This window comes from Aythya marila (genome assembly GCF_965140915.1).
Source record: "Aythya marila genome assembly, chromosome: 1".
Taxonomy (NCBI): Eukaryota; Metazoa; Chordata; class Aves; order Anseriformes; family Anatidae; genus Aythya; species Aythya marila.
In genome coordinates, this window is record NC_139042.1 from 93602826 (window position 1) to 93621144 (window position 18319).

Sequence of the window (18319 nt, forward strand, 5' to 3'; positions counted from 1 at the left end):
ACTTTGCAACCTCTGTAGTCTTAGGAGCATGTGTTTCCCAGATTTAAAGAAAAAATATATATATTCTGCTGCAACATATGGACACCCACACGGCTCGTCAGCATGACTGCTTGGAACTGTTAGATCCACCCCACGGACCTCTTGTTTTAATGAAGTAGCTGACAGCAGCAGTAGGTTGTTGTCCTCTACTTGAGTCAGCAGCAAATGGGATGAGTTGTGTATTTTGCCACCGGTTTTCATGTGGCAAACAGGAAAGGAACAATGAGACGATGAAGGATATGGGCATCAGAGACAGAGACTTCCTCACTTATTGATGTCTTCAGATGTGGTGGCCCTTTTTGTTCTACCTCTTGCATAACTCAGGCCTAGCCCCATATCTTCCCCAGCCTAGATGCTCATTATGGTTCCCAGTAGATCTCAATAATGCTTTTTCTTTATCTGGTTAGTCTTGGTCCCCACAACTGTACTAGGGCATGCCCTAACCTCAGAACTCCATCCTGGCCCATTCCCACACCAGCTAGCTGTTGGTCTCCTCTAGTTCTCTCATCCCATTCCATATTCCCTCCCAGTCCAAGTTTCCATTCACAAGTACCAATCCCGCCCTAATATTCTGGGGTTGTAATTTCCTGACAAGACTTACTGAACTCTTTCATCAATACATCCTTTGACCTTCCTTCTCTATCTTTTATCCTCTCTGGATTCAAGGAAAAAGGTACTTTTCCTCCTAAGCAACTGTGGTGTCTTGGGAACACCATGCTCTCAGTTCCAGTTCCTGGGCAAAGTCTAGCTTACAGAAGCAATCAGCAGCAATTAAACTTTAATTTCCTCAAGCCCTCTAAAGACAGCAATGGTTTAGTTGCCTTGGTGTGTAGTATTTGGCTCAGTAATGTTGAGTTTTCATTAAAAAAAAATTAACTGCTTCACCAAATGCATGCAAACGCAAGGCTCATCTTTCCAAGCATTTGTAACTTGGCAACATTTGAAGATAGAAAAGTCACATCCCAGATGGTAAATCTTAAGTTTCTGTTGAAAATGACAAGGGCTCAGAACAATCCAAAAAAAAAGGCCACCAGAAATTGTTTTAATTGGTAGACATTCTAGCATTTTGTTCAAGCCTCGTTTCTGGAAACAACTGGAATGACTTTGCTGAACCCTTCCAAAATAATTCTGCTTGAGGCAAGCAATCAACATGACAAATTTTAGCAAAATTTTGGCAAGGCTATATACAACTGAAAAGGGAGCTTTTATCCAGCAGAGTTCAGCAGTTCTTTGAATAGACCTTGCCACCAGTCCAGAAAATAACAAACAAAATCAGTGTATATAAAGTGAGTAATATGTTGCAAATTAAACGAAGTAAAGATAAAAGTTACAGAGAGCTGGAAAATCTTTAAATGGGCCAAAAATGGAATGTGAACTTTTTTTTTTTTTTTTTTTTTGAGAATTGACAATGATTCCATGAAGTTTTAACCTCAGAAAAAAATAGAAAATAGTTTGCAACTTAGAATGATTACACAGAAGGCAGAAGTTAATCAAAGCTCTCCCTTATACATTTTGTGTTTGAGGATTTCTCTAGCACTTAACTCTGCTGCTTATTTGAAACTTGTATATAAAACACTTTCCCTTGTATGAATTTAAGCTTTGACAAATACTTTTTGAGTTCTGCTTGGATTTACAAACATGTCAGATTGTCAATAAAACCAATCAAAACCAGAATCTTAGCTGACACACACAGTTGACCAACCACAGATCACCACCTGAGCCCATGTTTATTTAATCTGTATAAATGTATTTTTACTTTCCCTGTTTCTGAGGATTACAAGGCCCATAAGCTTACAATGTCAACATCTAGAACAACTAGAAATTTTTTGCATTTCCTCTGCATCAGAGAACACAAGCTGGGCTAGTGCAATAACGAATTTAAGCTAGGACATAAGTCACTGACTGACACCTCAAGTGTTGGCATATGCAGAATGCAGTATATGCAGTATATAGCACACCCCAGAATTAGTCCCCATCGCTCTACCTAAAACCCACCTCGTTTTCTACACTGCTTGAATTTCAGACCTGAGTGTAAAGAAGGCAAATATTTTTTTCTCTTTTCTTCAGGAAAGCAAGTGTTTACTCCTCCTTTCCTTCCTTCCCAAGCTGACAAGGATGAAAAGAGAGGACAATTGAAAGTGCTCTTGTTTATAATCTTCCAGTTTTAAAGACTGCTTTGCCTCTTCCTTAAACGTGATACTCTTCTTCCAGATAATTCTTTCCTGTCTACCCACCTGGGCCCTGCTTAAATCCAGTTTGGGAAACAGTAAATGTTTCGTGAGAGTGAAGAGAAATAACAGGATGAGGTGCAACCATGACTCCAAATTAGAGCATTAGTCAATTACCCTCTTCTGATGAATCTATGTTCCTCACCACAGACCCAAACAGGAAGTTTGCCTGGCAAAATAAGGAGAGGGTAAATTAGGCAGCTAGAGGAAGAAGTAGCACTTGACCTTGCTGTGCTGCAGACAAGAAATTCCCTGGCGAGAAGAAAAGAATGAGGAATGAGACAGAAAACACAGTCTCCCTCTCACAGGGAGACAGTAAGAAAGTACGCCAGGAAAGAAACAGCTTGCAGAAAAGATGAAAGGGAAACTTCAGCTTTTATGGAGATGGGAATAAAATAAGGAATAACTATCTCGACCCACCACAGCAGCATGGCCTGCCTAGCAGTAGGACCAGTAGCTTGGAATCATACCAGGACATCCCACTGCATCAGAGGCTTCACCCCACTCTCATGGGCACACTCATGTTCCCCGTGAGAATAAGGGGACATACTGGCAGAAAGGTATCTACTTACACAAGACAATGACTGGTAAAAAGCTTCAGGATAGTGAAAGCCTCCAGGACCTTGTGTAAACCAGCAGGAATCACTGAAGCCAGCACATCTGTGGCAATTTGCACCAACTGAGGATCTATCTGATCCTGTTTTCTGTTGCCTACCTCAGTCTATGCAACCTCTTCTGACTAGTAGAACATTTTTGTTTTTCCAAACCGATCACTTTCCTCTGAAGCTTTCCTCTGCCAAGGGGGAAACAAAACACCTTTTCTTTTCTTGGACTGACTGAACTGAAATTCTACATTGTTTTTCTTTGTTTTGTTTTTTTTTGGCATGCTTGGTCAAGCATAACAACTGTTTTGTCACATCCAGGCAGCATCATTTACAACAACAAAAGGTATTCCAGACACTTGAAGAGGAGGCTAACAGCTCTAGCCAGATCACTCTCTAACTCAGCAATTACACTGAAATGTTAAATTGTGATGAACAACAGTGGAAGCAGTACCCAGCCTCCTGCTTCTAGGCCAGAAACCTCACAACCACACAGCAGAATGGACCCAGTTGCTCCCTATCTCAGCTCAGGTTAATTAGATGCTAGTTTCTATTCTGAAATATATAATATCTAAATAGTCAAGAGATATGCCCTTAAATATGCTGCATGGTACTATTTAATCCTGGAGAAAACTACTTACAGGCTTAGGAATTACTGTGATCTCCGAAGAGTTGTGTGAAGTCATATTTATGGTAGTTACACCATCTTTCCATACCAAGTTTCAAGTAAATTTGGATCTATTTATACTTTGGAGAGGAAAATAATCACTTCTTAGTGATAATGCATCATGCCTACTCCAAAAATAATGGCAGCTTTGGTTGTGCTTACATTTAGGTTCATTAAAACCTGAAATTTAGAGCCAAATGCATTGAGAATTAGTAGTTCACACAAACATGTATAGAGGAGAAACTACAAAGAAACACTACTATCCCTTAATGTAACTGACCACTGGTTTTTGTGTGCGGCACTTTCTGCTGTGAGAAGAAAAAGACAAACAGAAAAAAAATATGTTTTCTAATTTGAATTTACTCTGGACTTCAGCCAGTCCACCATGTAATAAAGAAAATGCTATCATTAGCAGCAATAATCTAAAAGGGATGAATAAACACCAAAATTCTATAGTAATGTTGTTGCACCTGAGAACAGCCTCTAGATTGCATTGCTCACAAGGCCTGCCTGTGGCATGTCAGGTATGGAGAGAATAGCTAAAAATTAGTTTCTTTTTGAGGCTCTTCTGTAATGGGATGGCTTTTAGCCGAAAGACCCCAGAGGACTCCATCTTATGACTCAGTCTCTTGCTTTTTATTTATGTGGTCCCTCATTTGAAAACCATAAATACTTCAAAGACAGTTATGATGCTTTTCTCTAGCACAGGGCTTGAAAGAGGTCCAAAAGTCATTGCAGGCTAGGTGCATCAGACCTCCTGCATGTGGGCAGAAGAGCTCCAAGTCACACACCTGGTCCCACTGGGCTTGTCTGCCAGTGTGCTGGCAGTACTGTTTATGGATCCTTAATCTCCAGAGCTCTTTGCACTGGAGTCTAGCAGAGCTATTTCCTTCTCCTGAATTCAATAGAGAAAGGAACTTAAGCCAAGGGCTTAAGTTTGTCTGAGATGAGATAAAGTAGTGCTTATTGATAGAATGACTCATGACTGATTGGCAAAGCCTGTGTCTGTGCCCTCCACTGACAGCATCTGTCACCCACTGATAAAGAGGTCCCAAACCACACATCTTCCATCTGCCTTCCTACCCTCTTGTATAAGAGAAGCCAGGAATGTGGTGTGTTTTTTTTTCAACTTCTGCTAAGTATCACAACATGTCTTTGCCACCCAGAGGCAGACCTCACAAGAGATATTCAGGGTTTAGTTATGAATAGATCCATTGTAAAGGTCACCAAGAAATTTTTGCTAGTGAAAAATCCTGCTGTCTGCTTTATGAACAAAATCATTAGATGAGATCATACTACACCTGTGCTCTGCACTGTCTGCTAATAATTAGTCTGCTGGCTGCTAGACCAGGAGGTAGCTGCTCCAGGATGCCAAACAGCCTTGAATCCAGCTGCTTCAGGCTCTGTCTAGATTTCTTTCCCTGGTTATCTGAGGTGAGGGGGAAAGGGGTTATCTGGTTCTCATCTGTGCTGTGTAAACCAGTATGGGGAGTACGTGCATCCCCATCATACCCCAAGATGGAGCCCAGACATAAGTGAAGCTCTGCTATTACACGTGCACTTCAACATCAGCATCTTTTCTCAGAGGTACCACACCCGATACTCTACATCATCCTGAGTGTTCAGTCGGTGAAATCCAAGGCAAGAAGAGTAAGCATATCTTCAAGCTATATTAATCTCTCCCCTCCTACCCTTCTGTTTAGTTGTACCACATCTGCCATAAACCAGAGAATCCAACCGAAAAATTTCTCCATGATTAATTTTTGCTTCCTGTCTTAAAAACAAACAGACTCTCTCTGCAGTGGCTACAGGGACCTCAGCCCCAAAGCCTAAAGGCAAACATCCCTTTACCTGAACTTAATGGTAAGTATCGGTTTCAGAACCTCTGTCATTTGGTCTGAGTTTCGATGTTTTTATTTTAATCTGAGAGATGTCACATGCCCTCAGTGGTGATACTGTACAGACAGGGCAGTGTTGGGTGCAATATTCAGGGTCAGTACTGCCTAGCCCTACGCCCTCACCCTGAAATGGGGTGAAGCCCTGGTGTAATTGCAGTAGAGGCAAGAGTGCCCCTTCATCTCCACTCTGCCTCCCTCCCCATGGGAGTGACACAATGCAAATAGCAGCTTATGGACTGCCACTAAAACAAGGCTTATGCTGCTGTGTGCAGAGGAAAGGATGGAGGGGTGGACTAGTGTCCTCTTCATATCTAAGCGCCTTTTGGGCTGAAGTATATATTTAAAATCTCTAAATTGATGAAGTCGGAAAAATAATAATGGAAGGTTCTGCCAATCTTAATGAGAATTAAATTATATTATCAACTCTGAAATAGAAAATTATTAGTAAAAATCATTTACGTAGCTGGAGAAATCAGCACGTATATCAAGCAGAAAGAATGAACAGGACAAGCCCTTAAAAAATACACAAGTAAAGAGCTGATCAAGGCTAACCTAAGCTGTAACCTACAGAGATAAAAGTCGTATATCAGAAGTTAATGCACCATCATTGTGCAATCCAACTAAAGATGCTCAGACAAGGGACTCTGTCCTACACTTTGTGTCTGAAAGAGACAATTGTTGCAATATATTCTCAAGAAGGAAAGCTTCTGAAATATCTATGTAAGTAGAAATGACTTGGAGTAAAAAGGTCATTAGCAATGCAAAAGGCTAACTCTTAGCTGTTGGTCTGGCTATCAGCATGAGATCTGTAACTAAGATTAGAAACTGTGGAGCCAGGATAGTTACTGTTAGATTAGTACAGATACGTAATGAATTCCAAAATCCTACAATAATGTATTGTTTTTCTGGCTATTAGCCCGGATTTTAATTAGTTCCCACTAATGAATACATTTGTACACGTCCATTCTTTATTGGCAGCTTTTAGAGGAGCTGGTAAATTGGTCGCTGTGGAGTGCCAGTGTTTCACTAATACCTAACAAATAATTAATGCTTTCTCTACCTAGAGTCAACCAACAGTCTTGGGGTTTCTTTGGCATAAATTAGAATGAAAGATGATATACTCAAAATGCAGTTAGAGTGCTCATTCATCAGCTGCTGTTAAATAATGTTACTGCGAGACCCTGGAAGTGCTGAGAGCTGAGTTCCAGTCTCTGGTCTACCCGCACCATCTCCCAGGAGCTGCCAGAGCACCCTGCCCTATTTTCCACTGCAACTCTTGAAATGCCTTTTCCGTATCTGCCGCTATTTAAGATTTTTCTTTTCTTGAAAATTCCTCCTTGGAAATATGTATTTTTCTCAGTCCTTCCTATTCCTAACGCTGTGCAGACTGGGGAAAAAAAATGAACCAAGTGTGCTTGACTAAAGCAAATGCTTTCAGATCCAGTATCTTAGCTAACAAAGACCTCGAGCCAGGAAATATTTGTATGTTTTCACATCCAAACTGAATATTGCTGGAAGAGCTTGCATGAAGAAGCTAACATCATCCAGATCTAAATAAGGATGAATTGTTTGAGATGGGATTGAAGAGAAATTAAATGCCCAGGTCCAGAACTGTCGTTCTGAAAAACCCTGGTTAGCATCCACTTAATTCCAGAGACACATGGGCTCTGTAGTATTATTCACAGATTCTTCATCCCTGACAGGGTTGAGCAAGTTAGAAGACATTTTATACCTAAATCAGATTAGGATCTCTGAACACCCAGCTCTTGAGAGAAGCTCATTCTAATAGTGTCATGTCACAGAAGAATCTGTTTCTCTCTGATGACAATAACTGGAGCTTTAGGTCTCTCACACATGTACATGTTTACAGCCAGGCAATAGGAATTCAACCCCTAACTTCTAGAGAGGAAAAGAGTTTACTGTTAATTGACCCTAATGGCTCTGATTCAGCATAGGAACCCTAGAAATAATGGGCTGAAAAAAAAATCTCTTGCACTGTATGGGGGGAATCTAGGTATTTTATATAAGGTCCTGGAATCCACTCTGAGTGCCAGGACTGGAGGTGTAGTATTGCACTGGTTCACACTGTAGTGTCAAAGTCACTTTTGTAGCCTTAACTACTTTGTTCTGGTAACTCGTTCAGCTAAGGACCAAACTTTAGTCATGCCTATAACACTCCTGCTGCTCTACATTCTACTGCCTGCTTGCATAAGGGAGCCTGATAATACCAAATTGCAAGCTAATTTTGGAGCATCAAGTTAAGTGTATTAAGAAAGCCGTGTGCTATAAATTAAAATCTTAAAAACCTTCAGAAGAAAATGATTAATACTTTACTGAACTAGTCATATGCAAGGAACTCATAAGTGGAAAAGCATTTTCATTTCATTTGCAAAACCAAGTCTTCTGGAAAAGAAAAACAACAGAACAAAATAAAAATCTATCATACGAAGTAAGGCAGATAATTTGTAGTCAAAAAGAAAAGTGATGTTTCCATAACAGTAAATTCTGGTAACCTCTGTTGTGCATTGATTGTGCTCCTCTTTCATTTTTTTTGCTTCCATTTAATTAAAAAGTCATGCTGCTGAGCTACATCCACCTCTTGTGGCCTTTTAATCACCTCTTGTTACAGTTTGGGAACATGGAGAGAGAGATCTGTAACTTGCATCAGTCTAGCTCCATGGACTTGCAGTGTAAATATGATAGTTTTCATATGCCATTGATTCTAATGCTGATACTACACCAAACCATCCTTGGTGATGTACGGATAGATTCATTTCAGAGATAACGTTATTGGTTTTCCTAGGGTTATCTAGGAACAAGCTTGACCTCTGCCCTTCATTTGGGTCCCTATCAGCAGCAAAAGCAGAACTAAATGTTCCACTTCTAAGAGTATTGATGACAGCACGGTTTCAGATGAGTACTCATTTGTGGAAGCAAGCCAGTGCATGTCAGCTACGTGCCACTCATGGAAAGAGGTCTCATTCTCCCTGGTGCATAGTCAGACAGAGCACTGATAATTACAGACTGATTTCCAAAAGAAATATGGCACTTGTCAAAGGCATAATTTCAGTTCTGCCTTTCCTCATTAACACTTGACGGGAACTCCAGCATATTTATGAGCAATCTAAAAGGCAAAAACCACCAGCATCACCAAAGCTTTTGTAGTATTTTTTCTTAATTTACAACCTTTGTTTTGTGGGATTTTTTTTTCCCCTTAGTGCCCTATCCTGATCTTTACACACCAGCTTCTCAGAAAGGATTAGAGCTCCTACCACCTTTCAGGTGCTCAAATGTCCACTGAAATGCAAGAATTAGACACCCCCTGTGTGCCTGAATGCTGGATCCAACTCACATTGTCATCGTGGCAATGACAAAGGAACTGAGACAAAATTTTACCAAAGAGGAAAGTGCTGGGCATCAGCTAAGGAAGAAAACTAGAAGTCAGAAAGTCCAAATTCTGAATGTACGAGAAGACAAGGGCACAGTTAGTGCAAACATTTCAAAACCAGAGGACACAGGAACATACCAAGACCCTTGTAGTATGTTGAAGAGGCTTGGGTCTGGGACTTACACAGTGATGTAAGGGCTCCCTTCTTTCAGACAATTTCACTGTTCCTCCATGTCCTCACCCAACTAGGCTTATTTGACATTATATACGCTTTCTTGGAGTATGTGCACAACAACTAACACAACAGAAACAACATCCACTAGTAACTATTGAAACTAAGTCACCAGTGAGCATAATTCATGATTATTTCCTTGGGCTACTTCCAACCTCAGTGCTGCAGGATGGCTGCATCTCTACTGATTTCTACCTACTGCAAACACCGTGCAAAGGACCAGACTGTATTAGTGACCATAAGTATATGCTTATGTACATGTGTATACTTCACAATTCAGAAATGCAGCTGTATTTTTGAGTGTACTCAGTTTGAGAACATCACATGTAATCAGGCACACACGCAAGTCTCCCGGTTTGTATGTAGGCACTGTGTACACAACAAAGATCCCATAAATTAATCAAGTTATTCTTGTAACAAGCTGGAAAGAAAGAGATGGACTGAGACAGAAATTGTTATTGTTATCTCTATTTTTAAATACTTGGAAGGCACTCTGTTACTATGGTGGTGAGGACCATATAAGTACCTACACAGATTCACTTGTGGCAGGAGTGTTAAGCGTGAGGGTTTTTCCATCTCAAAGGTGCCAGCTAGCTGGGGACTGAAGGGGCCTCTAAGGGAAAAAAAGGGAGAAATCTATTTTGAAGTCATTTTATATTTTTCAGTCTTTTAAAAGAACTAAGAAAACTGAAATAGTTCTTATATGGTTGTGCTGTTTTGTTTTTTTGTTTTTGTTTTTTTTTTTCCCTTCCCTAGGGAACTTCTGCATTTAATTTGCTTTCCTGGTACTCTTTCATTGGATAGGAAACCATTCTTTTCCTCTTCAGTGCAATTCTTTTAGGAGAAAAAAAAATACAAAAATATAAGGGAAAAAAATCTCTAAAAAAACAAACGTCATGGCAGAAAGAAGCTGCATAACTACCCTTATGTATCAACATACACGCAGACGTGCTTGTGCATAATGCTATATTCTTTGTGTCAGGAGATGGACTTATTTGGTAGTCATGAGTGGTTATAAATGATACACAAAATGAAAACTAACAGGGAAGTCCAAAGACTTTGCCTGACTGCTTGAGCACAGCTGGCTCTGTTAATTGCTGAAACTTTTAACAAGATGCTTTGAGAAACATTTAAAAATGAAAGTTCCTGCTTACCAGTTAAAGTGCAGCAGTAATACATGGTGTGACACCAGACATGTCAGATAACAGAAGAACAAGAATAGTATCTCGTCTCTCACAAGCATTATTTAAGTTTCAGTCAGGTATATTCACTACTTTGAACTCCACCAGACAATTCTCCCCAGGAAACCAGATGGCCAAATGTGTGTGTGCAGACATGTGGGGGTAGGTGAAGTTTCAGTATGGAAGGTGTTTAGTTTATCAAAAACACATAAAACGTTGTTGTTTTGAAGTTTTTGTTGCTAGAAAAACATCAGAAGTTGTTGATGTGAATTTTTTTTGTGAACTGTTCTTGTTAACACTGCTCCAGATAAATAAGCATGCAGCTTACTCTAGAGAGAACTTATACTAATCCCTGGCCTCAAGAAATGGAAATTCACCTAGGAGAGGAAATGAAGTTCATGTATAATTCCCTTCTTTTCCTTTCAGCACCTTCTCTAGGGAAGATCTGTGAACAATCTGAGAGCCTTGTTATTAAAGGCTAAATCTGTCTTTAGCTGAGACACATCAGCTGCCTGAGGAGATGAGTGGACTCCTGGATACGCAGACCAGGCTGGGCAAAGGAGGAGACACAGGCCAGGAGAGGACCTGAGACATAATTGGTTTGGTTCTGGCTACACCTTATGCGTGGCTGTCCCCAGGAAATTGCCTGAAATTCAGCGGATAAGGCTGCCTGTGGTGTTTCTGCCATGTGTAGCTATGCCTTTGAGATGGGATTCATCCAGAACTACTTAACTTTCTTCTGGCAGTTAACTCATCTGAAACGCCCTCAGCTATGGATCGTGGCATTGAGTTCACACAGGATTTTTACACCTTCATCTGAGCCTGAGTGATCTGTACATGATGAAATGCAAGTTACGTAACTATGCAAAGGGTTCATACACTTGTATTTAGGCTCTGTGAAGGTGTTACATTATTTGATGGCTGCATATACATTGAGGAATGTTGCTGAGACACAGACTTCCTATTTTAAGAGATGGGGGCTGAGATATGGCAACTAATTCTCCTCTCACAATTCCTAAATCCCCACCAGAACCAGGTGGGTATTATGACAAAATTTGGCTCAGGGCATAGATGGCAAGAAAAGGGGGAGCGGGACAGAACTGCTGGCAGGGAAATCATATTCTGTGAAGCATTTCTTTCAAGGGACAGAAGTATTTTAGCAGAGTACCATAGTGAAGAGAGTTAAGAGGACAAGGCCATTTCCTCCCAACACTCAATATAATATCCAGGAAAACTCAGTATTAGTTCCATATAATACTACCCTTCTTAACTTCTGGTTAATGCTATAGCAGTTGAGATATCAGAGAGAGAGAAAAAAGCAGTCTGGAAAGGTTTCGTTGTTGTTGGGGGTGACCTGTTTGTTTTTGTTTGTTTTAAATTGAGCAGTTCCTTGCAAGACCTCTTTTGTCTTTTGCCACACAAGTCATATTCTGTGGGAAAAAGAAAATGCATGAGGCATTGCAATGTTACAGCTCAGTCACTGTCCTTCCCTGTGACTAAGGAATGTGACCTGGGTGGATATAGCAAACCATGTTCCATGAGCACATTTTAATATTTATACAAATTAGCCTCATGTGTTCCCTTCCTTTTTTCCACAAGTTCATTCATAGGGCTGTTCCCAAAACCAGTATATTTTTAAATGGTCATCCGAGAATATTAGTGGAAAATTGATTTTGAGTTCTTAAACAAATATTTATATTAAAGCATACTACAATAATGATGCTGGGCTCTGGCCAGGAATTAAAGCTCTGTTGATCTAAGAACTCCACATAAATAACTACGAAGATAATTATTTACTTTGCTGGACCTATCAGGTTTCTTTACTCCTCTACATGCACTGTGCACAAAGTACAGAATTTCCCAAATTCCTTGAACAGATAAAGTTGGTGAATGCACAGTTGATTACCCTGCAAGATGCAAAAGCACAAGAGCTTACTAATGAGATATCTCTATCCCAACACACACAATTCTTTACAGTTACCGTACATGTTTTCTAGAAGCATTCAGATTTAAGTGAGTTCGGAGGCCTCCATTTTAGATGTAAAGAAGAAGGATAAGGAAATAACAGAGTTCATAAAGTAAACTCTTACACAGACCCAACCCACGGTGTACCCTAGGGAGAGGAAGAAATCCAGAGCATTTATTCATTTATAGTTTTCTGATCAACCGAAGCCAAGATCATGTACTCACAGGACAAATGCTTGAGAACAGAGTAGAAACTGAAAACAATGGCTTCAGATTTTTGGGCACAACTGACCATCTTGTCTTTACTGCATAGGCCTAATCCACCATGACATGGAACTTAATGCAAAACATTTAATTTTCATTTCATTTAGACACATGAAGTTTTAGAATTCATCACGTCAGAAAACGTATTTTTTATTGCAAATATTCATATTGCTGAATGATAGATCTAATATTCTGAGAAAATGATTCATAGCTAATAGTCACATCTTATGTACTTTCAGAAGAAACCTACTAATAGGAAAAGCGGTGATTCTAAATCTGAAGACAAAAATAATTGGTTCTGATCCAGCCATTACCCTGCTAGATGTGCTAGACTGTTAAAAGTAGATTGCATGATACCAGCTTGCAAGTTATATAGGATAAATGAAGGAGAATGCAAAACAAAATGAGAAGTGACAGATGTTAACTTACGAAGAAACTTTGTGATATTGCCAAGGCAGTAAGAACAGGAAGGTAGAAACATCTTGTTTTCATTTAGGATGCATTTGCAAACATGATGGGCCAGATTAGTCAAGCCAGATAAGCAAAAAAAGAAATTCCAGCATCTTATCCTATGCAGATTCTGTTGGACTAAGCCAGATTCATAACAGAAGGGGCATGTGGGGATAGTACTGCTGGGTTCCCTTTGGATTTTTGACCATAGAGAACAGTATTGTGTAACAGCGTTTCCAAGTTCATAATGGCACAACATGACTTAGCTTTCAGATAGACTAAGGTCCATCAAGACCCTGTGAGGTTTATGGTAGCTATACTTACATAGCTCCTATGTACAAGTTTCTATATAGGTGCTTCCATATGCATACTGCTAATATGCATTCCATATGCATTACTGCTAATTATGATATACTAGGGTGGTGTTCTTTGTAAGAATAGTCCTTCAACTAGCTCTTGCCCAGGAAAGCTAGTTTATATAATTTACTCCTAATAATATTTTTGTTCTTTCCACTCTGACAACAGAATGAGATTATACACACTTTCCTCAGAGCAATATAGTACTTTATTGGATGGAAAAGCTACTCAGCATTGTACAGTGCCCATTGAAGTTGTCAGAAGCTTTTCCACTGACTTCACTAGCCGTTTCCAAGACACTGATGTACCATGATAGCACGCTGTAATGCAATAGTTGTTCTTCCTTAGGAAGAAATGAATCATCATCTTGTCTTGATCATAAACCTGTAAGAGGACAAACTACAACTTGTTTAAAAGGTCAGGACAGACAAAAGTCAATGAGAGTTTTGCTGTTAGCCTTCAGTGTCAGTGAAACTTGCTTCATCCCAAGTGATTATTCAGTAGTTATAATCCAGATGTATATTCAAGAACTACTGGCTTGTTGCTGCATAAAAACGGGAAGATACACTAGTGTATACTGTACAAAATACAGTGGAGGTCTGCTAATGCCCAGTGCTCTGAAAGAGAAGAGGGATGCTACCACTTTGCAGTCTGGAAGAGGATTCAAGAAGGCAGCTGAAGGAAAATACTGTTGATGAATGAAGGTCCCATACAGTATAGGCACATTCTATTCATCAACATAACCAGTACAGTTCATGTACCGATTTTCTTCTCCTGTTATCACAAACTCTTACATCTGCTCCACATAATACTGGCTTTTCTGAAGCTCAGTCTTTCCCGCTGCACATCCCCCTAGGTCAACAAGCAAGGATAACAAAACAAGGCAGTGCCAATTCAGTAGAAGCATTTTGTGTGTGAGAAACACCTCTGCTGGAAGCAAGATTAAGAGAGGCCATTGCTGTGGTCATAAGAAATAAATATGACTAAGGATATAGTGTTGCTCCCTAACGAAGGTCAAACAAGAGCATGCATTCATAAACATCTACCAAACTGACCACTGACATAAAAGAAGTCTTCATAGACTTAGTTTCCCTAAATACTTCACAGTGACAGCAGTGCCATATATGTCTTCAAAGGAGAGTACTGATTGTAATGGTCATTGTTTTTATTTTCTCCAGTTTTGACTCAGCCTAGAGATGGACCCGAAATTAATTTTCCACAAAGTGTCTCCACTGTGTGAATCAATAACCCTGAAAACAACTGAGCATCGTTATTTGTTGTTAGAGCTAGCTTTCAGCAGCTTTTCCTGATCTAGTAATCAAAACCAAGGACAGTTAGTGACCAGATCACTTCAACTTTGCAAACAGTTTCATAGCATGACTCCTTATTTTAGACTAAAATCAAAGGGGATTTGGTTTCTTCCTCCCCACCCCCACCCCCTTTTCAACAAGAGGGAAAGTTTCATTTTGACACAGAAATGAACATCAGAAGTGCCTGATAGTAATGGCCACAATAGAAATTTAAGACATACACAAATCGCAGAGTTCTGGCCAAAAAACATGTTATGGAGGATTTATATTGTGCAAGTAGGTTTAAAGCACATCCCAATTTCCAAAGGAATAAATCACTTTTGCTTGAGTTCTAACTACACACAGCTAATAAGTGCAAAGAGCTATACGTTTTCTGCTTCTTTGATATATAATCCAACCTCAGGTTGAAAGTTCTGATTCTACTTCATGCAAGCATGTGGATTTTGGAGAACAGAAGACTGTTCCATCTCCCCTGTTACTCCTCTATTTTAAGTAGGTGACAGGGTTTTTTTGGTTTTAACTTCATTATAAAAAATAATAGACATCTATTTGTCCAAAATTCAGTGTGCATCTGCTTGTCTATATTATACATAAAACAGTGTGCATCTGCTTGTCTACTATACATGAAACTATGCTACAACTAACTAGAATCATATATTTGTGAATTAGTAATACAGTCCTTTCTCAGTCAAAATTCTCCTTAAGAAAAAAAAAGAACTTGCCTCTAAAAGGCTGCAGGATCAGTAAATCTTAGCTAAATTTGACAACAGGACGATTTTATTTGTAAAGAAATTCAACGTAAATGAGCTCAGTTCATAATGTGCTCTAACAGTAAGAGAAAAACATGCTTTCCATGCTGCCCAAATGGCTGGCATAATTTTGCTGCTTTCCTTTCCTGTTAACTTCAGAATGCAAATGGCTTTGCTGTCAGGGTACATTTGTTCCCACTAATTCAAGACACTATAACAAGCCAAAATATTTATTTCTTTTTTCCAGTCTTTAATTTGTATTTTATCACACTGGGAACATCGTTGACTGATTTCATTTACTGTAGCGTTATGCAAACAACCCTTATGGGAAAGTCACCTCTCTGTAGTAGGAAAACTAAGCATAAAGAAGACTGCTGATGTTTCAGGATGTGTTGCCTCAGAGGGCCCAAAGATTCTGTTCAGACCAACACAAAGGCCAAAGTGCATATCCAAAACAACGGCTCACAAATCTCATCCCAGAAAACCCTTGGCTCTTCAGAAAAGAGGCTTACATTTTTCCTGCTTTTCACTAGAGAAGACAGACTACCAGAACATATTTTCTCTTGATTAGGACTGGATGATCAAACAGAAGCAAACAGAATATTTATATAGCTCAATCCTCATCCTGTTCATGAATGTCTACAAACCAATGTTGCATCATATTCAGCTGAGTCTATAATTAAAGCTGATCAAAATGTTTTCCTTCAAAAAATGTTTCTGATGGTAATTGGATTTTAATCAAGTGATCATTTGTATGTAAAGTGTTTCTGCCTCCTATAGGAAATAAGATTAGTTCTCAACTAAATAACAGTTGTCTCCACTGAAAATTGTTTTATTTCCTTCTTAGAAAAAAAAAATCAATTAGAATTGATTGTGTCATTTATGGGGCAGAAATTGATCCCTACCTGCCCCTTTGTTAGAGGCCAAAAAAAGCAACAAATCACCTCTTATAACAGCAGAGCACACATCTGGATTCACCCAACTATGTGGAATGCTGAAGTTAGCAGCCTATTTGCCATATGGTCCCTCCCTGTGAGCAGCTCCATCCATTGCTTCTCTCTATCAACTCTCAAATGAGCCTGTGCAAGTGGCTTCTAACCTTGGTAGCTCAGTTTTCGGCTAAAATTAGGTGGGAGAATGAGACCACAAAAACTATGTAAGTCCTCATAATTCATTTACTTCTGCTCACCTTCCCCATTCAGATAGCAAAAGCTCATAGTATTGAACCTAATCTCTTGTGTTCTTTTTTCACATACCAAGCAGTGTTTTGTTCTAGCCTCATTTGTATCTGCACTGTCTTATACAGAGTCCTTTGGTTTACCATAGCACGAGCCCATAATCAAGTCTCTTCTTAAATACTTGACTTGAATATACAAAGGACACAATCCCACTAAGTCCTTCTAGTTTTTCAAACACATGCAAGAGATAACAGAAAAAACAAGGCTGATGCTGTCTGACATCTGTCATTACAGTAAAACCAAATTTTGACTCATTTTGGCTTTATATTCTTCATCAAGAAATATAGTCTACCCTTACCGTTCTCACCAGATGTCTTGTCTTTTCCATTTGTAGCTCCAGTTCCTTGTCTCTGGTAGAGGAGAAAGAAGAAAAGAAAAGAAAAAAAAAAGTGTTTAGAAGAAATCTGGATTTGCATTTTCCCCTTGGAGTTACTAGCAGTTACGGCCTGATTTTTCTTCAATACCTCGGATAGTCACTCAACCCCATATAATGCTGCTTTGAAAAACTACCAGCCAGAACAGAATGCTTGGTACCACCTCGGCACAGCTGTATAACCATGCATGGAACTGTACGCAATTAGCACCTGTTAATGATGGGCTACGTGTAGTCAAATGCAAGGGTATGGACTGCAGTAGGACATTCCCACAGGTCTCTGCCATGCCTCCATTACCATGTTTCTTTTGATCAGACCTTGGTCAGAAGACTTGCATTTCCCTTTTTGTCCAGAAGCAGAGATTGAACTTCCCACTTGAATTCACTAGGTTAAAGAAACAGCCTCACCACTCTCCATGAAGCAAACACTGATGTAAGTCTTGTTACTAAGTGACAAGTGGCAAATACCAGCACAGCCCAAACAGATACTCACAGAGGCAAAGCTGCATCAGTGTGGTTACACTTCTGTAATTTACTAGCTTAGGAATGGCTACTCAATGAAAATTATGCTGCATCCCCCAGAGACTGCCTCTTGCAGGTAGAATTAAGGTACTTTAGCAAACTAGTACAGTAAAATTTGCATTTCTTATGCAAAATTATTCATACTTGGGTATATTACAGAAACAGATTAAAGAATCCATCCTCTAGGGCTGTCCATGTGGAGGAAAAAAAAAACAAAAAAACAAAAAAAAAAACCAGGCATATTCACAGTGAATAAATCCAGCTGCATTCAGAGGCAGCACATTTTCATGTATCAGGGAAGTTAACAACTGCAGCTGCACTGCAAACCAAATGGTTTGTGTCAAAATATGGATGGTCATATTCATTCTGCTATGAAAAATCATACAGGCATACTTATCCTTTGGTATTTACTCTAGAATAGCTGGTTAAAACCTCCTCTACTGATCTGCTTTCTGTACTTCATCTCCCATGGAGGTTGAATTTTCAGGGTATTCTGTGATAATCATGGCATAAGTGCAAAATCTTCATGTCCACTCTTAGCTCTTATTAAGAAAGCCAGAAGGAGAAAGTTCTTGTTATCCTCCCGAAGGGGTTGAAAAGAGCTACATATGGTCTCTCATGCATCTACATGCCTATGGTGGGGTTTCTCATCTTTCTTCCTGTAGCAGACTCCAGTGCATGTCTCTGCTCCACTGCCTTTGCCTCTTATCTCACACTGTGCAATGAGACAGAATCCCTCCAGAAAACAACTCTGAGTCCATCATCACAGCTACTGTCTCCCTATGCAATGGAAATATATTTTTGTTTCTTTCTGGAGCCCTAGCGCCTACGACAGCAGAGAAAACTTAGTCAATAA

At 39.6% G+C, this 18319-nt stretch overlaps 1 protein-coding gene across 1 annotated transcript in view; it reads right to left on the minus strand.

Annotated features, from left to right (window-relative positions):
- The window catches only part of PCP4 (Purkinje cell protein 4), a 53958-nt gene that overhangs the window by 17404 nt on the left and 18235 nt on the right, over window positions 1–18319 (minus strand). Inside the window, exon 2 of the mRNA XM_082784548.1 lies at window positions 16867–16918. Coding sequence (XP_082640674.1) covers window positions 16867–16918 — 52 coding nt within the window. The remainder of the gene's footprint in view (window positions 1–16866; window positions 16919–18319) is intronic.